The following is a 27,334-nucleotide window of genomic DNA, read 5'->3' on the forward strand; positions in this document are numbered from 1 at the left end:
CTAACAGCTTTTCCTTGGGAAGTTCTGTCCCATAAGACTAATTAGAAAAGCAGACATTTTTATGGCCTTCTAAAAAGTCTCTTTTTTTGTAGGTTTAGATAGTGAACTTCCTGAGGGAAACAGACTATTAAAAACAAAACAAGACAGGAAAATGCTAAACTGAGCAAAACACTCTAAGATAACAAAAATCACAAATGTAGGAAGCAAACAGAGGTGCCCTGACTCTACTCTGGCCGTGTGGAAAGCGTAAGGATGATGTCATGTCCAAAATGAACCATGGGGAGGGAAGGAACACTCCACACACCTGAAAGGGCTCTAACTACTCTCTTAACCATGTGACAAGCAAGGACACATCTGGCCAACAATAGTGAGTCTTACAGAACACAGTGCCCTCCACATTGCACACAACCAGCAACAATCTTCAGGCCTTGAGGGATTTAAAATCTAGTTAACACAAGGAATAATGTTAGACACGATGTAGAACAGAGCAGTACAGGAGGAAAATAGGAGAGAGAAGACAAAAAAATCTGTTTTCACTGGTGAAATGTAAGAAAACACACTACTGCTGGTTGAGGCAAAAAAAAAAAAAAAGACTGGTAAATGAGGAACTCATTTTGTTCTAGTTAGAGCCTCATGTTCTGTAAAATTCTCTTTCTACTGAGCATTTTTATAAAACCACAAAAATTCGAGCTGGTACAGAAAAGATCTGATTTATTAATGCATTTAGCTTTCAGAATGTTCATTTGATAATAGCATGATCATTTCAAGCACTAAAGAGTCACATGTTCATTAGGGAGATGGTTTCTGGGAAATTTTAATTTTCTATTGATGGCTAATTATAAAAGTGAATGTACTTTAAAGTCTTAGTATACTCAATCAGATTACCTCCTTTTTGATCAAGTGTAACTCACAAAATTAATAGTAATGATCCACTTAGATGAAGAACAAAAAAATAGCCAAGTTAAAAAAAAAAAAGAAAATGATGATACACAGTGATACATCCAAACTCTGCTGCAACACAACCAGGCAGGTCTCTTGAGGTCTCATAGTGTGGATGGACACACACACACACACACACACACTTTCATATGTATACATGTGTCTACATTCCCATGTGTGTATATGTGTATATACCTATGTATATGTTTATATATACAGTGTTGAGGAGCATGAGATTCCAAATCAGGGAGCAGGAGGCTAAACCCAGCCCTGTCCTTAGTAGCTGAATAATTTTCTTTGAGACATTGAGTGTGTTACTCAGTTACTCTAAGCTTCAGATTCCTTATCCATAAAAAAAGTTAAAAGTAATACCAATCTTATAAGTTTGTGGAAATAAAAAGCAAACATATACAAAGCACTTGGGTGAATGCCTAAAATATTGTAATGGTTCAAAAATTATAGCTATTAATGATCAAGAAAGCCTGTCACAATCATTGGACATGTGATCACATCCATACTTTAATAATATGCACACATTTATTCACATATACAAAGGCTCATACATATGTTATTTATTGCATACTACAATGTCTCAGTGACCAATGGACATGCCTGAATGTTAGAACTAGTAAGTAAAACACCAGGATTCAAATATATGGCTACCCAATTCAATGCTGAGAATTTACATATTACTTCTGATCAAACAGGGACAGAAGGTAAGAAACTGGCTGGAGAATCCCATTCTTCAGGGACTATGCTATAGGTTGTGGCCATTTGAGACTGACATCCACCTAGATCAGTGGAGAAGTGGTCTTTTTCAACCTCTTAATATATGTCCAACACTGAGGTCTGGCCTGCGCCTGCCTCTTTCCCAGGCTGGTGTAAGCTTGCCAACCTAGTCACTATGGTAGATTTGGTGGCCAGCAGTTAGTACTCAGAAATGTAGCACACTAGCTTCATTTTTTGGTTAACAACTTGTCTCTGGATCCCATTAATAAAATGTGTCTTGATGCAAAGTCCAAGGTAGATCCACTTACATATAAGCAAGAGTGCTTCCTCCTTTCTCCTACAGCAGGATAGGTGATGGGAATGTGTTCCTAAAGGACAGTAGGTGGGGACTTCATACCCATCATAAGCACAGCTCCACAGCCCCGGATGCTGCCACAGAAGTTTCCATAAATTTGCAGGACAACTGCAGGACAGACTTCCTGTCATTTATATACAACGAACCTCTACCTTTCTTTTTCTTCCTATCTGCTGCTATTCTTTGCTAAGTCTCTTCTCCAGGAATATTCTATCAGCCACTTATCAGAAAGTCAAAGTAACTGTCCAAAGGAAAAACAATCTTCCAGCTAGGGCATGTTGTGTGGCCTCCTTGGCCGAAAACCTCTTACCACACAGTCTCCTCATAGTCTGCAACCCCCAACCAAACCAACCGGCTGCAATAATGGAGTGGTGTTACTGCTCCTGCCCCCACCCTCCCACATGACACCTATTTAGAGCATTCTTCTGTATACTAACTTGGCTTGACTGTAAAGCCCCCTCCTTGATTGTAAAGGGTCCCTATTTGGAAAAACTGAATCCTGGGCTTTGCCCACTCTGTCTCTCCATCCTTTGAGAATTGAGATCCAGACATCTAAGTTCCTCATTAACCACAGCCACAAATTTAACATTCTACGCTGAGCCAAAAAGTAAAACTATTTCCCTCAGAAAGTTTAGTATCTAAAGCTAAAAAAATGACACTTTTTAGAAGGTCATACAAATATCATGAGGAATATTAATAATAAAAATAGGAAGGAAGGAAGGAAGGAAGGAAGGAAGGAAGGAAGGAAGGAAGGAAGGAAGGAAGGAAGGAAGGAAGGAAAATTATTTCAGTAAGGCCAGCTCAGTAAGAATTATTCATTGTATCCGAGGGAAGACTGATGTCCACCATAGTGCTGGACCATGTAACAACAGGCATTTAGCAACTATAGTTCTATTTCAAGGGACATTTAACCCATGATCTAGCTAAGTCAGTGTAGTTAGGAGACAAATCTTAAAGTCATTTGACTAAATTTTCTCATTATTACCACTTAATAAGGAAAAAAAATCAGGAGTTGTCACTTCTAAGAAATTTTAATAAAGCATGTGGAAATATGTTAGTAAATATCTTTACCATAAATTAGATGTCAGTTTTCTTACTGTTTCCTTGACAGATGGGCTCTGAGAAGACTTTGTCAGTGAAGAACCAACTTCACAGCCACTACTCACAGCAACTCTGGCTTTATGTCCAGAACTTGGACCTAAGTCTTCCACTGGTATGCTGGGCAAAAACAGCCGAGATTTATTATTTCAAAGTAGGAATCACATTAGATACTAATAACCTCAGAAACGTCAATATATGACAAATAAAATGTGAATACACATCAAATAAAAGTAAGGACATATGTGTGATGCTGAAAACTCATTTAATACCAGTATAGTTATATAAAATCATTTCCCAAGTAGAAGAATTACTATTTATTCCTGACAAATCTTGTTCCAAGGTTTATGGGTGGTCACAATTAAATAAAACTGGTGGTGATTTATTACTTACAACAGTAGTCATATATCATTTGTCTCTTATTTGGTGAAAGGCTTTTAAACTAAAGTTCTAGTTTAGCCTGGGGTGGGGGAGGTACATATAGAAAGAAAACAAAACAGGGGCAAAGTTAATTGAAAGAAAAATTTAGTCAAATCTGGAGGAAGAAGAATGTTCCAGGTGAAGTGTAATGATCTTGGGATAGAAACAAGGTAGGGCTGATCAAAGGGGAATGAAGAGGCCAGAGCTGTTGAGGTGGAGTGCAGGGGCAGAAGGAGAGAGGTATGGGTGAGGACAGCACTGGCCATGGAGTGGGAGCTGGAGTTTATTCCAAGCAGAGCAGGCACTACCATTGAGGGGTTTCTTGCATGGGTGTAAGGTGATCTGATACGTGTTTTAAAAGCATAACTGGCCGCAGCATGGAGAATACACACAATGAGCATGCATAAAGTAGTGCTGAATGTTAATGAAACCCAAAGCTTTCAATGTGGTAGGAACAAGAAAAGTCAAAGGCTGTGCAATATAGGAAACAAAGCTGGGTGGGCAGGTGTGGAACAAGTCATGTAGGGTTGTGTCTGTCAATTAATAGATTACTGTAATCCTTTCACAATTGAGTTGACATAAATTAAAAAGAGTTCTATAACTTTATATTTTTATACTTTTAACAATTGGATAATAGTTCATACCAAATGAAATGTGCTTCTATAGTTCTTTGGCATTAATTATACTAACTTCAGCTATATTTCATTTAAGATGAAGAACATTATAATGCTTAATTGTCTGTTAAAAATACTTGTACAATGTCTGAATGCCCATTAACCATGACTTCCTTTATGCTGAAATTTTACTAAAGAGAAATCCTTAAACATTTTTTTTAATCATTTTTGGCATGCTGGAGATTTATGCTGGTGGTAGGGGTGGAGGGTAAAATGCACTACCCCTCAGGGATTCCTCTCTGAGCCACTGTTCCTTCTTCGGCCAAATAACAACAGTGCCTGCCTCACAGAGCTGTGCTGAGGATTAAACAATTCAAAGAATGTGTCTCAATGCCTCTTGTTATGAAACAACACACACACACACACACACACACACAAAATGTGTTTTAGTTTTTGGATGGATTTTAAATTTTAACTCAAATCTTAATAAATAACTCTAGGTTAAAGCATTATTCATAAAATGGCCTCACAACACTGGGTGTGTTGGGGGCGGGGGGTATTATATCATTTCTTCACTCAGCAAATATTACAGAGTGCCCACTTTCAGTCAGGAGCTATTCAGGACTCTAAGGAAACACAGGTGAGCAAGACAGCGTCTGTTCTCATGGAGTGAGTTAGCTTTGAGTGAAAAACATAGAAAATAAGCAAGTTAGAATGTAAAACATTAAAAGAAACAGTAGCAATGAGATAGATATTTAAAAATAGTAATAAGTGCTCTAGAAAAAACAGAACAGGATGATATGGTTTGACAGTGTGCCTTGTCAGAAGTGGGGTGGCCCATTTTAGACGGAGTGGTCAGGGAACGCCTCTCAGAGGATAGGAGTTATGCAGAGGAAAAGACACGGCCCGTCCTTCATAAAGGCCATATGCAATGGAAGATGGACATTCAGACAGACAATTCCACTTGACTGGGAAGCACTGTTCACCGCTGTGGGACAGACCATAATAAATAATTATTGAAGCTGAATGATGTAATATGATCATTGCAACAGAGGCTCTGTGAATACCTTTGTGGTCAGGGGGACCCCAAAGGAAAGAACACTCAAACTGAGAGTTGAATGAAACGTGACCGGTGTACACGTTTCAGAGGACATTCAAACAAAGGAAGTAGTGTGGACAAAAATGGAGGTATGTGATAAAACAGAACTATAAGCAATTCAGGAACTCTGGGAAGCAAAGTGGAGGCTACAGAGAGAGGGCCAGGAGTGAAGGGCACCTGTGCCAGGCTCAGGATTTGATCGTTTATCTTCACAGTGACAGGGCTATGAAAGGCTTTTGAGTAGAAGAGTGACGTGATGGGATGTGAGTGTTAGCGTGACTACTGTTTATTAAGTGTGGAACATAAAAGCTCCTGTCTTTTCTTGCACTTTATTCAAGGAGCTCCTATGCAAAAACAGCAGGGGGGTTGGATTCAGAGACACCCGGTCTGAATATCTGAAAAGCAGCTTAGATAGGTTTGTAGTAGAGTGAGGGTAAGAGTTTGCTTCCTGGAAAACAGTCTCTTCATTCTATTAGGTATCCAAAACATTTACTTGTGAAGTCTCATGTCAAGGAAGCTCTAGCATGCAATGATTATTATAATTGCATACACGTATGACAATTAAATAATGAACCACACAAAAAAACCGGTTCATGATTTCATAGTTATACCTTATATATGCAACATTTTCCATTCTTGGACCACATTACCGTAATTTGAATTAGTTGCCTGCTGTGAGTAGGAAGATAAGCCTGCTTCATTTTATAATTCCCAGGCCTCACAAAAGAAAATGAAAAGGTTTGGGAGAAAAGTAAGAAATTTAGTGCATTCTATTCTTTCTTGTCTCCTTTATAAAATTTGGTTCCATTCTTAATTGCTTTTGCTTGTTACTATTACTTTCTTTCTTTTTGTGTTTAAACATTGATAATTACTTTTCAATAGTGTAATTTCACTCACTTGGATATTATATAATTGCGGTACACTCACCTTTTCCAGTGAGGTAATGAAGAGTTTCTCTTTATTTCTGCAATGTCACTGCACAGCTCCTTTTTTTCTTCAAAAGAACATAAACATAATGAAGTCAGTCACTTTTTTATTATCACATAATAAACTGAAAGAAGTGCTATCAGTTCATTAACTACCTGTATACAATTTGGCTTTGTATTCAAACACCCTTTTGTAAAACTGCACCAATATGTTCTCAAGGCAGTATATAATAACCTTTTTGAACAGTGTATATAGCATATGTAATAATCCAAGGGCCTCTGTAACTTGTTTTTTCATGATTTCTTTGTAGTGATGCTCATTGTCTGCTATTGCTGTGCATGGTGTGACTTGACTGGGGCTGTTCAGATTCCCTGCTCTCACAACCACCTGTCTTCCCTTCAGCATTCTTCTCATTCCATTTTGGGTTCACATTCAAAGATATCCTGACAGATCCCAATCAGAAATGTGTCTCGAGTACAGAGTGCAACTTTAAAGCAGACAGAGACCTAGAGTTACCTAGCCGATCATCTCGTTTAAAGAACCTCAGAATTGCAGGTTCAGAGAAGTTAGTGATTTGTTTACAGTCCACAGAGAAACAGAAATGCTTCAATCCCCTTGGAATGGTGTTAAGAGTTTTGGGGACAGTACAAGAAATCAATCAATGTGTCCTTCCACCTGTCTCTGGAATTCTTTGTGATATCTGTCCGAATAGCTTGTTACCAAATAAACCCTTAGCAACAAGTTGAGGACCATCGGAGGCCACGAGGAACAGGACAGAATAAGGAAAGTTTAGATGGTGGGGAAATGGCTGAGGCTCTGCTGCTCCTTTAAGGAGACATAAGAGGGGATAGAGGTTTCCAAGCACACTGAAGACGCTGCTGGTTTTGCTCACAGACTTGCATACGAAGTGAAGTTTTTTAATCCAACAGCCAACTAATCCATAATTACAGTCATTTGAAAATATTTCACAATTTGTTTCTTCTAATGCCAGGGTAATTGTTGGAAATTAAATATTAATTTTAGGGTCAAAATTGTATTAACAATTTTTCCATTACAATTGGGAAACCCAACAGGCACATACTTGAAGGTCTGTTAAAGGTTTAAAACTTCTATAAAAGATTGGCTTTAAAATGTAGAGTTCCTTCCAAAACAAATCCTGATTGTAAATAGCAAATTATTTTAATTAAGATGGAAAAGAAAAAGTATGATTTCTTAGGGACCTCACTAATGAGTTCAAATATAAAGATGTGAATGAATGGGTGATTAGGTTACCTAAGCGACAATGTGAACACAAAACGATAGCATGGATCAACACAAAAATGACTGTGAATAATGAAGTCAAAATGAGCTGAGACTTGCTAATGAGACTATAATAAGATGACAATGAAAATAATGTACTTACTGCTTAGGCCCAATGGTATAATATTAAAGTAAAAGAGAGAATACATAGTAAAAGAATTAATGGACACTAAGAAAATAAAATTTTCTAAGTCCAGCTTATTCCCAGCTTCTCTCTCCAGGGAAATTGTCTTTAAATTGAATATCATAAGATGGCAACTTTATGTTTAAAAGAAAAATTAGACCCCAAGGACATGAAGGAACTAATAAATGTGATCACTCTTGTTGATCTCAGAGGAACCACGATAAGTAGGAAAAGGATTAAATGATTGAAAATAGGGGAATGCCATTATAATTTTCAAAATAGATTCTGAAAATTATAGACCTGATGTCAGTCCTCAGCAAATTATGAAACGAAATTCAATGAGAAGGGTAACGTAAGTCTAGTGTTGGGTGTTTCAGTCAGTGTGGCAGTGCTGAGGACACGACTCTCAGGCAGGAGGTATTTCTCTGCTCCTTCAAATCACATGCGGTTGGTGGCTGTTTACCCACCTCTCCTCCCGCTTCTGAAATGACACATTTAATGTTTTTACATCCAAACTGCTGCCAAAGTTGTGGCCTATGTCCCACGGAAGTTATGTCACACAGTCATATTGAAAACAACTCAAACATTATAGCTAATATATATAAACTAAATTCTATCTTTTACCTTTTTTCATAAGAGGACCTTCCTTTTTTTCATGTTTCAAGAAAACATTGCTGCCACTTTGATCTAAAATCTGAAAAACAAGCTCTTTATTTTAAGCTGCACAAAAACAGAGGACGTAGCATTGGGTGCAAAAACGACCTTGAACATCAGTGCCCACATCAGAGGAGAGACCACAGCATTGCCCGAAGCACAGTTTTAGGTGTATGTTATGAAGGGTGAGAATCACACGTGTTGTAGAAAACTATTTTAGCATGCATCACCAGGGTGAGTGGATGATAACTGTCATATTTACTTCTACCATTTCTTTAAAGGGATGTTTACATTCTACCAATCTTTGCACAGGGATTTTCAAAAATCCCTTATCCTGCATAGGTGTAATAATGACTCCAACAAATGAGCCAAGTATTTGATTCACCAGGAGCAACAAAGGAGCCTCTGCTATTTGGAAGAGGCTCATCACACCTCTTGTTGATACAGAGCAAGCATAGAGTATTAGCTCAACAGCAGTGCAATGAAGAAAACACTGGGGAGTTTGGAGGCTGGGGTCTAAGGCCCCAAAGCATGATGAGGAATAAGATGGGGATGGGGATGGTGAGTGAAGAGACACCTTGCCTTTTGACAGAATCCCAGAAAATCTGTCTAAAAGGGGTTTTAAAGCCTTAATGTGTTAAATGCAAGGCCCAGGAGTGTTGGTGGCACCTTAGTAAGCAGATGTGCATGTGTGATGCTGGAGTGGGGGGCACAGCGGGGGTGGGAGCCAGGTCATCACTTTGGGAATCCTCTATGACCCATTCAACAAGGCTCACACAAACAAACTTACATTTTTGGAAGGTATTTCTTTGGGAGAGGGTGAGAGAGTTAATGTCTTTTAGAAAAATAGACCTAGGATGCTCCCCACATTATGTGTTTTGTGAATCTGTGAGAAGGTGGGGGACAGGCAGTAGAAAAGGAAAATGGCAAAGGCAGAGGTAAGGCAAAGCTCCCATCTGCTGCTTGATCTGAAGAGCCTGAACACACACTAAGACACAACCATGCTCTCCACTTCCATTGCCTGGTGGAAGGTGGAGCTGTCGGTTTTCTGAGCTTGCCCACTGTGGATGTGTTTCTATTTCATGCCCTCTCCGCCATGCTGAGCAAACGTGGGAGGGGAAGGCTATCAACCCACCTTCCCTCCCTTCCCAGGAAATGCGGTCAGAAAGCAGGTGGAACGGGCACACATGCAGCCTAGCAAGGACAGAACCGCGAGGCTGTCCAGCATCCCCGTTTTCTAGTTCACCCAAGTCCAGGAAAGGAAAGCCTTGTAGGCAGAGGAAAATAAACGAAACTGATGCTACGCTACTTTTGTCTGTTTAAAATATTTTTGTACTTATACTGCAAATAGATTCATGCATATATTTTTAAAAGTTAATTTTGCAAAATGAACTTCAAATGTATCTTGTTTATTCCTGATGTATCATAACGTTTAAAGGTTTCTTTTGATGTGCTGATATTTAAGGAAAATCTATATACTTTGTTAAGTGTTTCTCACTTTGAACTAAATGTTTTGACCAGTTTATAAGCCACATGAACGATTTCCCACAACAGTTAGCAGCAACCACAAGATAAGCTTACAAGAGGAACTATATAATGCCTTAAGTTATAACCACTTTGTTATCATCCATGATGATCCTGCTTAAGATGTGTTCCATTTTCTTTAATGAAAACCTTTCTTATGATGAAAAACAGATAAGACGGAAGCGGCTAAGATTAATAAAAATGATAGCACTCCCAGCTAGGAACTTCTATTGCTGGTGCTATTAACACAGTTTCATAAAATTATTTTTGCATTTCATTGTTTAGTCCTCTGCTTTGAGCTCTGCCTCTTGAAGGCTGATTTCAAGAAGATCAGATATGTCCCTTCTCCCCAAAAATGTTACTTATACAAAGCTCTACCATCTCCGTCGCAAGAGTGATTTCCTTCTTTTCCTTTCTAGTATTTTCTTTATTCTTTGCCATAGAAATGTTTAAAAGATTTTGGATGAATAATTCACAGCCTACAGTATTTTCTTTTACATAACACCGTGTAAATCTCTGAGTTCCTGGATGCTCCCTTCTATTACAATGTGCTTGTGGCTTTGAAGGTCTGAACGTCTTCAAGCTGAGACAGGAAGACACAGGCAGTTAGCTGTCTTTTCATTAACACTATTCGTGTACTTTGCTATTTACAAAGCTCTTTCACATATATTACTCCATTACAGAAATGTCTGCAGTCTGTACGCTTACCTCTGCAGTTTAGGGATATTGTTTTCCTAAGATTTTACTCAGTCATGAAATAGATAACACCTCCCACACAGTAAATGAGATTATTGTTAAGACTGAACATGGGGCTTTCAATACCTTAATTAAAATTATGTTAACAATAAGCAGAGTGGAATTTGTCAGTCCCCAATAGATGCAAAGGATTGGAATAACACCCAAAACTCAATTTTTTGAAGTATCTGTTTAACAGGATAAATACATCATAAATAACTTAGGGAAAGGAAAAAGAACACACTGTAGTCAGCTGTGTAACCCTTATGTGAGTCAACTGTTGTTAAGAAAGCTTAAGGACTGATTGGCATCACTTTACCTGGTTTCTTTCCTTTATTCCTTTGTCCCTCAACTCTCCACACCAAGCATTTATCATCATCGAGGAGCCATGAAGGCTCCCAGACCAGTAAATGTCTTCCTGTCAAACACAAAGACCCTTTCTGTTTTCACTCTTCCATAGTTAACATTGTGTTCTAGGCTCCTCCCTTGCAGTCATTAATTTATTCAATAAAATTGATCCCCAGTCTGGGTCAGACACTGTTACAGTGAAGAGACAAAGTACTGCCTTTTTGGAGCTTATTTTCTAGTGAGGGGGAAAAAAGATATGAACTCAATAAAAAAGATATGTAATATAATATCAGGTAATGTAAATTCTGTGAAAAAAAGTAACGCAGGCTAGAGAAAGGTATGTCATAACTGAGCCCAGCTGCTTCTGGGCCTCTCTGTTCTCATTCCACGCCCTCATTTCTCCACACTAGACACTTTTCCAAGCATCCAAGGAGCCTTGTCTCACAAGGTTATTATTGTATTTGCTGTTAATATGTTTGTTCTGTTCTCCTAATTTCCTTCTAGTCCTTCCTCAAACATCCCCTCTTTATACAAAATTAAATCTCACCCTCACCACTAATGCTGGCACTTCCTATCTGCTTCTGCTTTATTTTGCTCCTTAGAACTTACCATTACCTGCCATACAACATATTGTATTTATTTATCTTGTTCATTGTCTGATTGTCCCACTAGAAGGGAAGCACCATGAGGGAGAATTGTCAATTTTTTTCATGCTGCATCCCCACTGTCTAGGACAGTACCTAACTCTTAATATATTCATAGAATAAAAAAAAGTTTCTGCTCTTCCCAGTACTGCTTCATTATCAAATTTCATAACATGAAGAATCAATTCTTTAGACAAAATCTCCATGATTAAATATTTTTTCTCAAAACCTTCCTAGAGCTCCTGATTCACTACCTCAAGTACAAACTCTTTATTTGGCTTTCAAAGTTCTTCTTGCCCTGGCCAGGTGGCTCAGTTGGTTGGAGCATCATCCCATACATCAAAAGGCCATGGGTGATTCCAGGTCAGGGACATACCTAGGTTGTGGGTTTGATCCCTGATAGGGCACTTATGGTAGGCAACCAATCAATGTTTCTCTCTCATATCAATTTTTCTTTCTCTCTCCCTTCCTCTCTCTCTAAAAATCAATAAAAACATGTCTTTGGGTGGAGATTTTTTTTAAAAAAGCTCTTCCCAATGTGATTCTAAGTTATCTAGGCATAATTACCCCCCTCCCCCCAAACAGGGTCACTTTCTAGCTCTCCCTTTTCTTCCACAATCTCACGCTCTCAATTTTAATTTTTTACCCCCATCTTCTGGCCCATGCAATAGAGGCTAAATTTGCTTTCTTTAGAATTACAGAAGGGGATTAAAACAATATTTCTCATAATGCACAAAAGCTTTTTTCATTCTGTTACAAATCATCCCACTCATTCACATAACAACCTTGAAAATAGGTAATATTATTCCCATTTTATAGATAAGAAAACAGAAGACTTTACATCATAGGGAATATAAGTAATCCTATATAATAAAGAGCTAATATGCTAATTGGACCGAATAGCAGAATGACCATCCAGACATCCTTCCTGATGACCATCCGGATGACCTTCTGGATGAAGCCAGGGTTGCGAGGGGCTATGAGGGCCAGTTGGGGCTGAGAGGGTCGAGCCCCTTGCACGAATTTCGGGCCTCTAGTATTGTAATAACTATGAACAGTGCCAAATGGGTACTGGAAATATGGGGGGCAGACATTTTATAAAGTATATGATTGTCTAACGACTAGGCTGTACACCTGAAACTAACACAAAATAATATTGAATATAAGCCATAATTAAAAAATAAAAACTCAATCGCATTAAAGACCTAAAAATGAAAGTCAAAATTTGATACCACTGACAAGTGGCATGTAGGTCTGAACTTGAACCTGGGTTGGTCTATCAGAGTGTGGAGCCTGACTCTTTCCATAACATATTGCTATCTTGTGGTTTTGTAAAACTGTCTTCCAACTTTCCTTCTCCTTAAGGCGAGGGCCTTTTATATCCTACTTTATTTTTTTGGTGTCCCTCAAAATCTCTAACATTGTATTGTTGAAAAAATTTGTCTTAAGTCCTTGGGGCAGCTTTGGTTTGTATCTTGTAAAGAGGCTGGCTCTGCTCATGAAATTTCTGATACTGTGAGCAACAATCACAGCATCATACCTGTTCATAGAGAGGAAATGGTAACATCACCAACCATGAAAACTGATTGAGAATTGGCCTGCTTTTAAAATTAAGGCAACTTCAATAATCTGAAAGCATTTATTGCAATATCAGTGTAGTTTCCCATTGAAAATATCTTAGAGGAATCAAAAAATTATGTGTATTTAGGGTGAATGTAGCTGGTTTAGGGACTAGGTAGGCAGGTTATTTGCTTTTCTTTTTTATCTTCTTCTGAGTTTACTGAGCCATTTTTCAGTTTTATTGTAAAAAAGCAATGGTGCAAAAACAGAACTTGGAGTTGTTTTTAGTCTTTTTGTTATTTGTTTGGCCACAAACCTAGATGCTGGAACTCATCAGCTCTTCCATTCGTTCCTCTGCTTTTATAACATACCATGGAGGTCCTATCAATGACCCTAGGAACCCAGAGGAGGTTGATAGAGGACTTTCTTGAGCCAGAATCATTTGAAAAATGCCCAAATAGCTAATAGGTGTAATTGGTAAAGAACGTAGCTTAGTTCTGTGATGGGAAGGTGGTTCCATCCACTCATTTTTTATTCATATATCTTTCTTGAGCCCCAGAACGTGCCACACTTTGGGTTAGACACTGGAGGTTATATCTTTCACAGGACATACCAGACACTCCATCGCCAAACTCTTACAATACATGTCGTGGTAATCTGGTCATCGTTTTTTAAAATGTCTTCAAATTGGGGAAATAAAATAAATTTACCTGCCAGTCTGCTCTCAAGGCCAAGTTCAAGCCAAAAAGAAAAAAGACCTGAGTGACCACAGATGACATAAAGGCTAAAGTCCATCCAATCAAAAAGGCATTATGCTTCCTGGTTATAAAACAGGCAGGTTTAACCTAACCTTAAACAACCACACCAGAGATATTCTCTCAGTGTCTTAGCAATCTAAATTTGCCACTGACAGAGCAGTAACTGAAAAAATATTATTTTAAAATATGAACAAAACACCCAAATACCAATATTTAGTAAAGAGGTAAATGTTGCTTCATATTACAGTCAGATATTTGAATGTCAAGTTGGTGTATGTGCTCTACCAAGATGAATAAAAACATGCTTAACAAAAAATCAGTACTTTTGCCACTGTGGCTTGAGTCTCAGCAAACTATTCCTACCCAACTTCTCTAACTTACTGTTGGCACTGTTCATTTTATTCCCCTGGTGTTCCTCAATTTTGAAGCTTTCTTCAAATTAATCATTTGCTTTCTTGACCATCTGTTGTGGTCTGGCAACCTAATTTTCCCAGTTACCTTTCAGAACAGATCCCCCAGGAGGTCTCGTCTGTAGAGCCAGTTCCTATATCTCATCTGATGACATAACTTGAGACTGCTTGCCTGTCAGGATGCTTGGTAATCTTGTCCCATTGCTTCATTTTTATTTCTCCTGTTTCTATTAAGCATGCTGCAGTGACAGCTGATTCGAATGCATCACTTGGAGGGGCACTGGGGTGATGTGGAGCTCATATGCCAAATTTTGCCTGGAGTAAAGCTGAACTGCTGATTTATCACATGGCAGTGCACCAGAGTTTTTCACGGAACTTAGACAAATCGTTAATTACAACAGTACCACAGGGCACTGCTCCAGTAAAACAGAGTCGTGCAACCTGTCCTCAGAGACTAATTCCCCTGACAAAGGCTGGTGCATCTGTAAGAGGAACTATAAAAGAATTTATACTCCCTTCCTGTTGGGGGTTAATGGAGACAAGTGTGAACTTTACCTGTGGGTTTAGAAATGCTTAAGACAGAAATAGTTCAGCATATTCAGCATGTGTTAAAAGAGAGAGCAGAATGCATTTTGAATGTGGAAAATGGGAAGTAATAGGATTTTCTGGAGGCCAGACGTCAAGTGACACTAGCTCATAAAAGGGGTCTGTGGTATGTTATGACCACAAAGATGATTAGAGTGATTATCTTGGACAAGGGGAAGACTCTCCCTCCCAGGACTCATCCTGGGATGATGGTCCTGTGACGTAGGCTGACTGGAAAGAGAAAAGCCAGACCTCGAGCAGTAAAGAACTTCATTGTATAGATCATATCTAGGGTGGATGGGGGGAGGAGGAGGAATGGGCTAAAGAGAAGTTAGCCTATTCTGAGCAAGGAGTACATGATGGATTGATTTTTTTTTTAAATAAGTTCAAGAATCCTGGCTGGAGAATGCCCATTTATAAAACTTTGAAAACCTGTCTAAGCCAAAATCTTGACTGTTAACCAATGCGGTATATATTTGTACCTTGAAATCCTCACCCATAAGTAAAGTGTACTCCAACCTATCTGTGTGGAATGGGCTGGTTGAATCAATGTGAGGGACAGGATATAGATATGGACAACAAAGAGGAAAGTCATAATAAAAAGTGGCTAAGAAAGTGAGAGCTGAAGTCAAACAGCTAAGGTTCAAGGTGCCCACTGCTGGCAGTGTGACCCTGAGCAAGTTTATTTTCCTCATCTGTAAACTGGGGATGAAAAGAGAACTTACTCCTCAGGTAATAATTAAACTCATTAAATTAGATAAATGCGTGTGAAGTGCAGTACCTGAATTTCATCAGAGCTGCATAAAAAAATGAAAGGCTGCCTCCACTAAGACTCACCTGTGTGTGCACAAAGAGAGAATTTCAGAAAATACAGCTTTACAGGGCCAGAGGTCATCAATCTGGGTCACACTAGTTTCCCTGAAATGGAGAAGGGAACTGTAGCTGTGCTAACAAGATTGTGATAAAATATTGAAAGAAGTTTGCTGCCATGCAGTCTGATAGCCCCACACACATCACCTCCAAAGGCATTTTGATGAGGATTAAGATGTCCTTTAAAAGAACTCTTCATGGGTGGGTTTTTTAAATTTATTAGGTTGACATTGGTTAATAAAATTATATAGGTTTCATGTGTACAATTCTGTAACATATCATCTGTATATGGTATTGTGTGTTCACCACCCCAAGTCAAGTCTCCTTCCATCACCATTTATCATCTTTACCCTCTACTGTCACCACCACCCCTTTCCCTCTGGTAATCACCATACTGTTGTCTGTGTCTATGAGTTGTTTTGTTTTGTTTTATTTTGCTTATTTCCTTCACCTTTTCACCCAACCTCCCTCCCCTCGGACATCTGTCAGTCCCTTCTATGTATCTATGAGTGTTGCTATTTTGTTTGTTAGTTTACTTTGTTCATTAGATTCCACATATAAGTGAAATCATTTGGCACTTGTCTTTTTCTGGCTGGCTTATTTCACTTCGCATAATACTCTCCAGGTTGATCCATGCTGTCACAAAAGGTAAGATTTCCTTTTTCTTCACAGCTGAGTAGTATTCCACTGTGTAAATGTACCACAGCTTTTTTATCTACTTGGACACTGGGGTTGCTTCCAAATCATGGCTATTGTAAATAACACTGCAATGAACATAGGTATGCATATATTCTTTCAAATTTTGGATTTCTTTGGATAAATTCCCAGAAGTGGAATTGTTGGGTTATAAGGCAGTTCCATTTTTTATTTTTTTAGGTAACTCCATACTTTTTTCCATAGTGGCTGCACCAATCTGCATTCCCACCAACAGTGCACAACAGTTCCCTTTTCTCCCCATCCTTGTCAAACTTGGTGTTTGTTGATTTATTGATGGCAGACATTCTAAAAGGTGTGAAGTGATATCTCATTGTGGTTTAATTTGCATCTCTCTGACGATTAGTGGCATTGAGCATTTTTTCATGTGTCTATTGGCCATCTATATGCCCTCTTTGGAAAAGTGCCTATTCAGGTCCTTTGCCCGTTTTTTAATCAGGTTGTTTGGTATTTTTGGCGTCGAGTTGTATGAGTTCTTTATAAATTTTGGATATTAACCCCTTATCAGATGTATAATAGGTGAATATGCTCTCCTACTCAGTAGGTTATTATGACAGTTTTATTAATCTCAAGAAAATGGCTGATGTTTTAACTGCATCCCAGTCAAAGGTTTCCAAAGCTCCAAATCTGATCAAGGTCTGATCAAGAACACTCAGTACATGGACTTTGAAAATGAATAGCCTGCGCTGGCTAAAAGGGCAAGTATAAATTAATATAAAAAAAGAAATAAAATGTCATGGAAGTAACACCAACAAAGTATATGATCAGAAGCAACTGGAGGTGAGGAAAACGAAGGAAGAATGGTGAATGTGATACAAAATGTAGAGCAAAGAGACAAAAGTTAAAAATGACTAGAAAGCAAGAATTATCCCATTGGGATAAAAAAAAATAAGAATGTGGGTTTTTACAAATAGCTTCAATAGACTGTAGGCTGTGGAGAAAAGGAACATGAAGAGCAGTCAATCAAGAATTAGGGGAATTGGAATGGGAAGAGGAAGACATTAGGAAAACAGATGAAACTGTTGTAACCCTGAGCCACAGCAGAGGAGATGATTTGGGGGAATGAATGATTATAACATGGTGGAAATAATCAGCTAATAAAAAATGGAACTGCCTTATAACCCAAACATAAATCTGAGAAGCAAACAATATTCTTATCATTTCACTCGAAACTGTACAACTGTCAGTCAGAGAGCCAGAGTGAGGTGTGTCTGAAACTTGGAAGAGAAGGAAATGAAATGCCCTAACATGGAAAAAAAATCCTTTCAGAAGACAGGAAGACATTATTAACACAGCAGAAGAAAGAACATGCTGCTGATCAGAATGGATCATACAACGTGAAAAAATACTCTCATAGGAGCACAGGTAGGCACATTGCGAGGGAGATGGACACAGCAGGCTGTTTTAACTGGAAGCCTTTTCAATATTCAGACATATTGCTCACCAGCAACTGTCAGATTGCAGTTGGCTGGCCCATGAAGATTGGTGTAAAAGGAAAGAATGCCCAGTGTAAGGTCAGTCTGAGATTTCCAATTGCAGTGAGGCTGTATTCATCTTCTAAATGACTAAAATGCCATTGTGATCTTATACAATAGTCTCATGAGTTCAGGTCATGGGAAATCATCCCTGTGGGATGAACTTTCTTCTGTGTGCTGAACATATAGTTCTGAGCCTGTTACACCTGAAAATAGTAAGACCCTGTGTCCCAGCAAATTCATCAAAATAATAAAAACCACCTGGTTACAGGGAGGGGTGGAGAGTGCCCCGTGTAGTAGCTAATTGTTATTCCTTAAGTAATAACCTCTCATAGCACTGTTAGCCCCCGAGTGCCTTCCTTCTTCAAATGTGACAGATATAGGTCGGATTTAAAGTACATGCATGCACACATTCACACAGGCACCATAAATAGAAAATAACTGGGAAGATGCCCAGGGGTTAAAAAGAATTATGTTTGATTTCTGAGTTTAAGAATGTATAGATAGTCAAACACTCAGAATTATTTCCTACTAGGAATTACTGCAACTATAGCCAAATGGAGAAATTAGTATGCAACTTTGGATAATCCCCATTTATCCAAATTAATTAGACCCCATGAGTTTCAAAACAGACTTCCTACTAGGATCACAGGGACACAAATAAATGATACCACATGCATACACACAAGTAACTTAAGAATTTGAGAAATATTACATAAAAAGACAAAAATTTTAATATAAATGTCATACCTACTAGTAATCTATGAAAAGCACTAACTAAAAGCTTGGAAAAGCCCTAGCTGGTTTTGCTCAGTGGATAGAGCATCGGCCTGAGGACTGAAGGGTCCTGGGTTCAATTCTGGTCAAGGGCACATGCCTGGGTTGCAGGCTTGATCTCCAGTAGGGGGTGTGCAGGAGGCAGCCGATCAATGATTCTCTCTCATCATTGATGTTTCTATCTTTCTCTCCCCTCTCCCTTCCTTTCTGAAATCAATAAAAATATGTGTTTGTTTGTTGTTGTTGTTGTTGTTTTTTTAAAAAAAAAAAGCTTGGAAAGGTGACATACCAATGGCTGCATAAAACACAAGCCAAGAGTTTGAAGATCCTGCAAAGCAGGCAGATATAGCTATACGACATTTTGCTTCAAAGAGGTAAATAAAGTTGTCATTATTTACAATAGTAGTTGCAGTTTTCTCTTCCTTTTAGACCTCAGATTAAATTTTTTTCTTTGGAAAATAATTTGGTGTTCCCTTACTCCACATCCTGGATTTAGTTGTCCCTTATTGGTCAATAAGGAGGTACTTTCCTGCTCCCTTTCACAAATCAGTCCTAGCTCTTTTCAATATCATTTCAATGGATTCTTAAAACAATTCTAATTTATGGATGAAGTGATATGCAGCCTGGGAGTAATGGGGGCTGGGGGAGGTATGAATGAAACAAGACTGGTCATGAGTTGATCACTGTTGGAGATGAAAAATGGTTACATAGGAGTTGATTGTACTATATTTGAAAGTTTCCATAATGAAAAATTTAAAAAATAAAACCAATTATTATTAAACCTTGTACCTTATGACAATGGTTTTCTGCCAAAGGGATAGAAATTGGGCTAAAGTCGTAAGACTTTATTGGTTCATTTGTAACTGAAATCTAATCTATAATTCCAAATAGCATTCTGCAGTACCTTACCTAAAGACATGAACATGAGCCAAATCCTTTTCTAAATATTCTCATTACGTTATCATGTCAAAAATAATAATCATCTAGGTAACTATAGTTATTCTTATTTAGATTAAAATTTAGCTATAAGCTTCTTGGAAATAAAGGTAAAAAGAGAACGATAGTAAGTAATAACATTCATGTTCTGATAAAAAAAATATCAATAGATTTTTTTCCTGGCATTAAATTCTAATATCTGAATGAACTTTGTATTATAATACAAAGGACACTATCCTATATAATAAAAGCCTAATATGCTAAGTGTCTGGTCGACTGGTCGGCCATTCAACCAATCAAAGCATAGTATGCTAATGACTAGAGTCCTGATGCACGAAATTGGTGCAAGAGTAGGCTTTCCTTCCCCTGGCTGCTGGCACCAGCTTCACACTGGCACCAGGGACTAGGGCTTCCCTCTGGCTGCTGGCAGGCACCCGGGACCCCAGTCTAATTAGCATATTACTCTTTTATTATTATAGATATGCTAAGGCCACTCAACTGCTTGATATGACATGCACTGACCACCAGGGGGCAGACAGTTAACCGGTTGACCAGTTGCTATGACATGCACTGACCACCAGGGGGCAGACGCTCCAACTGGTAGGTTAGCTTGCTGCTGGGGTCCGGCTGATCAGGACTGAGTGAGATGGGCTGGACACACCCTGGAGCTCTCCTGCGGTCCCTCCCTGGCTGGCCAACCTTCTGTGTCCCTCCCCGGCCCTGATCATGCACCAGTGGGGTCCCTCGGGCTGGCCTGTGCCCTCTCAAAATCTGGGACCCCTCGGGGAATGTTGGAGAGCCGGTTTTGGCCCGATCCCGCAGGCCAGTCCAATGGACCCCACTGGTGCACGGACTCATGCACTGGGCCTCTAGTATAACGTAATGGATAGTGTCTTTAACTTGGCTTCACAGATGAAGTGTTTCTCAAGTGGTCAGTCCCTGAGTCAGTTCTTCCTAAACACCAAGGACTTTTGCACTGGGTTCGGTGAGGCAAAGTAACTCTGCTGGGGTCTACGGTAGAATAATCCAGACATATAGCTTTCTGATATCAACTACCAAGCTAGAGTCAGGGATGCTAAATCAAGGGGAGTAAATAGAAAGTATGTCTTTATTTTTTTTAAAAAAGACTTCTCTTAGCAGGGCTTTTTGACAGTAGCCTAGTTTAAGTCAATTTGGAATTACACTTTCTGATGTGAATTCATATTACAAATTACAGAAAGTTTCAAATGCTTTGGATTTGAGCATATAGGTTTTGGGATGATCTTCAAGTTATATATATAATGTATAAGTATGTATATAATGTTTAAGTTTTCACAGCCTAATAACTAAAATGAAAAGCATCCTGAGCTAGCAGTCAGGATGTATGAATTAGTTTTATTTTTACTAGTTTGTTTAGCCTTGGGGAAGTAACTAACATTTCTGAGTCTTGTTTCATCACCTAAAAAACTAGGTCACTCAATTAAATGTTTCAATTACTTTGAGGCACTAATGTGAAATGCTTCTTGGATTCATCTAATCTTTATGAAAGTAAATAAATCTCAAGGTGTCATTTAGCCACTAAAGTTCATCTCACCAGGATTATATCTTGATCGCTGTTCCTGGTTTCAACTTCAATCAAATCCTGACATTCTTGCACAAGGTTCTGATTCTGCTTCCTTTTCATTTCCCAAGAAGAGGCCTATAGCAAGGTATTAAGGAAAATATACAAGGATTAGTAGCAGTCAATGATACACATTAAACTACCTTCATTCACCTTCTATTAACTTCTGTACAGAAGCAGATCTCTGTAGGAGAAACAGAGGAAATTCAATTTCTGATTATTGCTCTCAAGAAGTATATGATTTAGATATGCATTAGTAAAGGTTAAATAATAACAGGCAACAATTCAAAAGACTATCATAAGACAAATTAAGTATGAAATGAGTGGTGTAAACTATGATGCTCAACAGTGAATCAAAAGGCTTGTAGTATTTTGCAAAGGAGCTGCATGAATTACTGTCCATATACTGGATAAATAATGTCTCATATGGATATATACACTGTTCTTAAAATTTATGCAGGTATTGCTGAAGAGAATAAGACATGCATTCATTTCACAATATCTACGATGGCTTTCTCTTATTATGTAGTTCTTAACAATGGATACTAGACATGCCTAGTATTATGTGAGATATCTACAGTCATGCTACTGATATTGAAAGGATGTCTTCATACTTGCAAGGTGAGAAACAGAATGGAAAAATTTATAATGCAGGGTAAGATTAGAATGGATAGAGGCAGACTCTTAGCTTTTTGAGGGCAAGAACTGTGTCAATCTTGGAGTCCTCAGCACCTGGCCCAGAGTAAATGATTAATATTTTCTTTTTGTTCAGAGAAATGGATTAACAAATAACACGGGGAAATTTTAAAAGAATTAAAAGTTGCAGATGTAGGAAACAACAAGAATATTATTTTTAGTGGGAGACCTGTTTTTAGGAAATGTGAGGAAAGTTGTTCAGGATTAGAAAAAGTGGAATCTCCTGAGAAACACAAGAGTGTGATAAAAACAATTCTCTAGGAAGAACAGTTAATTAATTAATTACCTGTATTAACAGAGCAGAACTGTGGTACAAATGAGCTAAATCATTTGCTAATACCAGAGCCCTTTTTATCAAGCTTTTGGAGCACGTGATGAGATTTACTCAGAGCACATCTGCCTTCCTAATCCCATCTACTTAGGCTAATATTAAAATTAATTACACTCCTTGCACCTCCTTTGGCAGTGGCAGTGCCTAGTACTGTATTTACTAGACAGGATATTAAAAATTCACTGCAAATAATCCTCAAGTAATTAAAAGTTGTTTCAATTGCAGTTTAAAAGCTGATTACATTCATTTTTCAACAGATTATAAAGAATGACACAGTCTCCTGATCTATCCACCTCACTTGTAGATTTTGGTAAGTATATGATATCTTCTGAAGTAAAATTATCTTACCTTTCCAAGAGTTGACATATAACCAGTCTCTCTTTCTTCACCCTCCACTGGCTAATCAAACTATTCTATTCTTCCCCCCTCTTTACTCCAACAAAAACAGTAAAATGCTTCCTGAGGTCATCCATATTACCTCTAAGTCATTAAGTCAATGGACTTTTTTAGAGGCCTTTTGGCCTCTCTGATCATCTTACCTTGGGTTGCCTTTTATTTTACTGCCCTTGGCTTTAATAATAAAACAAATTCCTGATTTCTTCTGCTACAGCTCTGGCTAGTCCCTCACAATCCCTTGTGCATACATCCTCAGACTGCTAGGCAGGTTTCTATGTAGTCTTTCTTTCCTTCTTACCCTTACTCCTCACTTGGCATGTCCCCTTGAGAGTCTCGAACTGTGTAAGCTGAACTCATGCTCCTCCTCACAAGCCCAGCCATCTTCTAGCATTCCCTATTTCAATTAATGGAATCACCATCCAACCAGGTGCAAGAGCCAGAGGTTCTGCAGTCATTCTTGCCATTTCCCTCTGCTTCATCTTCTATATCCTATATATTACCCAGAGGTGTCAGTGTTCCCTCCTCAAGACAATAGAAGAAACAAATGGATCCATTTCTCTCTACTCCCCCACCATCACCCTAGCTCTCACTACTGGTATTTCTCATGTGAACACTCTAATTGCCTAACTGCCCTGCCTGAATTCACTCCGCTCTCTACTCAGCCAAAGTAATAGTCTCTTAAGGAAAACCTAGCCATGCCACTTCCCTACCTGAAGCTCTTCAATGGTTTCCCATTGCTTTGAGGATAAATGCGAAACCTCTTATCAAAGATTATATATAGGATCTGTATGGTTCTGGTCACCCAATCCTCGTCTCACACAAGCCTCTTTCAATCTCACTGCCCCCTCACAGCTTAGTTGTCTTCCTAAAGCATTTTGTATTCACCATGCTCCCTGTCACAGCATGCACTGCTCCGGAGTCCTCTGCTCCAGTGGCCTCAGTTTACCATCCTGCTGACTATGCCACTGTCAGAGCACTCTTTTTAAAAATACATATATTTTATTAACCTCAGGGAGGAAGGAGAGAGAGAGAGAGAGAGAGAGAGAGAGAGAGAGACATCATTGATGAGAGAAACATTGATCAGCTGTCTCCTGCACACCCCCTACTGGGGACCAGGCCCACAACCCGGGCATGTGCCCTTGACTGGAATCGAACCTGGGACCCTTCAGTCTGCAGGCCGATGCTCTATCTATGAGACAAACTCTGCATGCTGGTACAAGTGTGGGAGTACAGGTTCTGATCCTGTCCAACTATGCTAACTGTAGGGTCCGAGCCCCTCTGTAAGGGCTGGACCTTCTTGGATGCTGGGTGGTAGACAGAGAAGTCATGAAAAGTTGTGGGTGTGTAAGAATGAGTCTTTATTACAGGCCAAGTGGCCATTGCTAACAAGGAGCATCAGACAAACCAGTTCTTCACAACAGTGCCATACAGGCAGCTGCACACTGGCTGGTTAACAAATACATCTTTCCCACAAAGCAGCAGCAGCCTCTGTACCTATAGCTATTATCTGAGCAGCTGTGTGTTGCCTCTAGACCAAGCATGTCAAACTCGCAGCAAATAAATGAGGCAAATCCCCAATTTCAAGGTTGGGGATTTGCCAACAAATCCCCAATCTTGAAATTGCACAATTAGTGGAAGTCAGGGTTAAAGGATAAAACTAATTTATAAACAAGATATTACTCACATGCAGTATTTTGGACATAGCAAGGGCTGAATAAATATCTGCTGAGTACATGAACTTATATGTATATGATACATAATTCAAAATAAAATTCTGATGATTATAGACAGATTCAGCTTGGCTTCTATTGTCTCAAAAAAAAAATATGGCCAAAACTTCAAAGTCATAGGGAGTTGGACTTTCAATATTTTAAGAGAACAAGCTACCCAAAAACGGAATGGCAAAGGCTGCCTTAGGAGATAATGAGTCTCCATCACTAAAGATTTTCAAGAAAAGTCTATACATCATTTGCCAAAGATATTACAAAGGAATGTGTGAGATATTTCTGTAAGGTAACTATTGTTCAGAATAATTGCTTCTGAAAGAAGCATGCCTAAAATACCTTGTCTCCCACAATGTATAACAGTATGTTACAGAGGGCAGAAGTTCAGTAGATATCTGCTGATTAAAGCAGTTTATTCCTTTCAGAGCCTACAGCAGTTCTTTTTAATATGTTTTATGGTGGCTGATATCTACCCTTGAAGGGTGAATTTAACTTCTGGAAATAAGAAAAAGGCATTAGAAGTCAAGTTTGATGAACAAGGCAGATAAACTAGGCTGTAAATTTTGGCGTGTAAAGGATTTAAAATGGTAGTGAGATAATAATGTCTGTAATAATTTAGCACTGTATCTGGCACATTCAATTTTGGGAATTGTCATTATTATAAACTGAATCTGAGGGCTAATTCTCAAAAAGGACTTAAGTAAAGGTAACATTGTAAGAATGAAAGTACAGTGATTCTTTTAAAAGAAAGAAACTCTCCCTGGCCGGTGTGACTCAGTGGGAGAGGCTGCTGGTTCGATTCCTGGTCAGGGCACATGCCTGGGTTGTGGCCTTGATCCCTAGCAGGGGGCTCCTGCAGGAGGCAGCAGATCGATGTTTCTCTCTCATCATTGGTATTTCTCTTTCCCTCTCCCTAAAATCAATAAAAACATCTCTAAATAACTTTTAAAAAGAAAATAAACTAATTTGGATACATGGACATTCTCAGGTAGAACATTTATTAAAATCAGTCTCAACATTTAGTTGTACTATTGAAGTTATATCTCATTTTTCTAGAACCATGACTACAGGCGTAACTATTATAGAATTTGGCTAAGCATTTTTGCTATAAAGTATTGGATGCAAAATCCTCAAGTCTACAGGTTTATCTTATATGAGTATCCTATATGAATATGTCTCTTAAATACAGACATATTCTTTGGGGGCCCTTTAGTTAGTTGAGCTCTCCATACATTCTGCTGATGTGCTGATATTAGCAATCTGACCTTTCCTCCAAAAGAGAGAACACAGAAGAAAAAATAGAAATTGGGACCTTGTCCAGGAAACTGAGATTACAATTAGAGTGCTTTAAAAATGTGAAAATGAAGCAAAGCCTTTCCCACATGCTATTTCCAGAGAAGAAGAATACTACACATTTGGTGACTAAAGAAGAGAAAAAACACACCTGGGATCTCTCAGTGAGTCTGACCTTTTCGGGGAGGGCGGCTGGATGTCTCTGCTGTGGCTCTGACTTCTTCCTTGTAGACTTCATCACTTTAGTCTCTGAAACGAACTCCACATCAGAGTCCGTCCCTTCCGTGCTGCTCTTCCAGCTTCTTTGGCTAGCCGAGAGCTCAAAGGATGCAAGAGACTCATGCTTCAAGTCATAACTCGAAGGCCTGATTTTCCGAGGTTTTGTATTTTCCTTAAACAACAGAGTATGTTTTTATTTTTTGGTAGTCAGCTTATTTATAATTAAGCACCATTTTTCTAAAAATCTTATAACACTTGGTGATATTTATTGGTGATAGTTATAACTAATAAAAACCTTAAAAAGCACAAGCTTAGAAACAGACTTTAGCAAATGTATACGACTGTAATGGCTCATTCAGAATCTGACTCAATAGAGCTGCACTGAGTCAACAAATATAATTTTGAGGATTCAGAAAACCCCAAATTGAGAACAGTGTGCTTCTTGATTCCTTCCAACAGAAATTTACTTGCCTTTGGCTCCCTGGCGCATATATATCAGTAATCTACTTATCTAAAAGTTGGCTGGGTTTATCAATCTCATAACCTGCCTGTTAACAAATGTAAACAACTAAAATTATAATTTTCCATATTTTCTGTGTGATGTTATAACTGAAAGCTTTATGTAAAGATTTAAAAATGTTCCCTCTACATTTTAAATTTTAGATAGTAGACATTTGAGGTCTGGTGAATGACATTTGTGCACTGGTTGCGGGGGGGGGGGGGGGGGGTGTCCCCTCAGCCCAGCCTGCGCCCTCTTGCAGTCTGGGAACCCTCGGGGGATGTCTGCCTGCGGATATCCCCCGAGGGGTCTTTAGTGCTGCCACAGAGGCGGGAGAGGCTCCTGCCACTGCCACTGTGCTCGCCAGCTGTCAGCCCGGCTTCTGGCTGAGCAACACTCTCCCTGTGGGAGCACACTGACAACCAGAGGGCTTCCTGCATTGAGCGTCTGCCCTCTGGTGGTCAGTGTGCGACACAGTGACCTGTTGTTCCACCATTTGGTCTATTTGCATATTAGGGTTTTATTATATAGGTTATGACATTTAGCAAACATAAGAAACAATATAGAAATTACACATATAACATATTTCTAGGAAAATATATCCACAGATAGTCTCTCTTTTTATATTAAGTATCCTATCTAATAAAAGCAATATGCAAATTGATCATCACTCCAACACACAAGATGGCTGTCCCCATGTGGTCAAAGATGGATGCTCCCATCTGGACACAAGATGGCCAGCAGGGGAGGGCAGTTGGGAGGGACCAGGCCTGCAAGGGAGGGCAGTTGGGGGCAATCAAGCCTGCAGGGGAGGGCAGTTAGGGGTGACCAGGTCGGCAGAGGAGGGAAGTTGGGGGTGACCGGGCCTGCAGGAAGGGCAGTTGGGGGGGACCCAGGCCTGCAGGGGAGAGTAGTTGAGGGGGGGACCAGGCCTGCAGGGGAGGGCAGTTAGGGGTGACCAGGCCTGCAGGGAAGGGCAGTT

General features: G+C 39.1%; 1 protein-coding gene across 1 annotated transcript in view; it reads right to left on the reverse strand.

Annotated features, from left to right (window-relative positions):
• MORC1 (MORC family CW-type zinc finger 1) overlaps window positions 1-27,334 on the reverse strand; it is a gene marked incomplete at its 3' end in the record, with an annotated part of 154,174 nt that overhangs the window by 16,527 nt on the left and 110,313 nt on the right. The window contains exons 19-23 of the mRNA XM_080654678.1: window positions 25,786-26,025; window positions 21,168-21,272; window positions 8,229-8,298; window positions 6,182-6,248; window positions 3,095-3,241 (exon numbers count right to left, since the gene is read on the reverse strand). Coding sequence (XP_080510804.1) covers window positions 3,095-3,241; window positions 6,182-6,248; window positions 8,229-8,298; window positions 21,168-21,272; window positions 25,786-26,025 — 629 coding nt within the window. The remainder of the gene's footprint in view (window positions 1-3,094; window positions 3,242-6,181; window positions 6,249-8,228; window positions 8,299-21,167; window positions 21,273-25,785; window positions 26,026-27,334) is intronic.

Source organism: Plecotus auritus, assembly GCF_963455305.1.
Source record: "Plecotus auritus genome assembly, chromosome: 2".
Classification (NCBI taxonomy): domain Eukaryota; kingdom Metazoa; phylum Chordata; class Mammalia; order Chiroptera; family Vespertilionidae; genus Plecotus; species Plecotus auritus.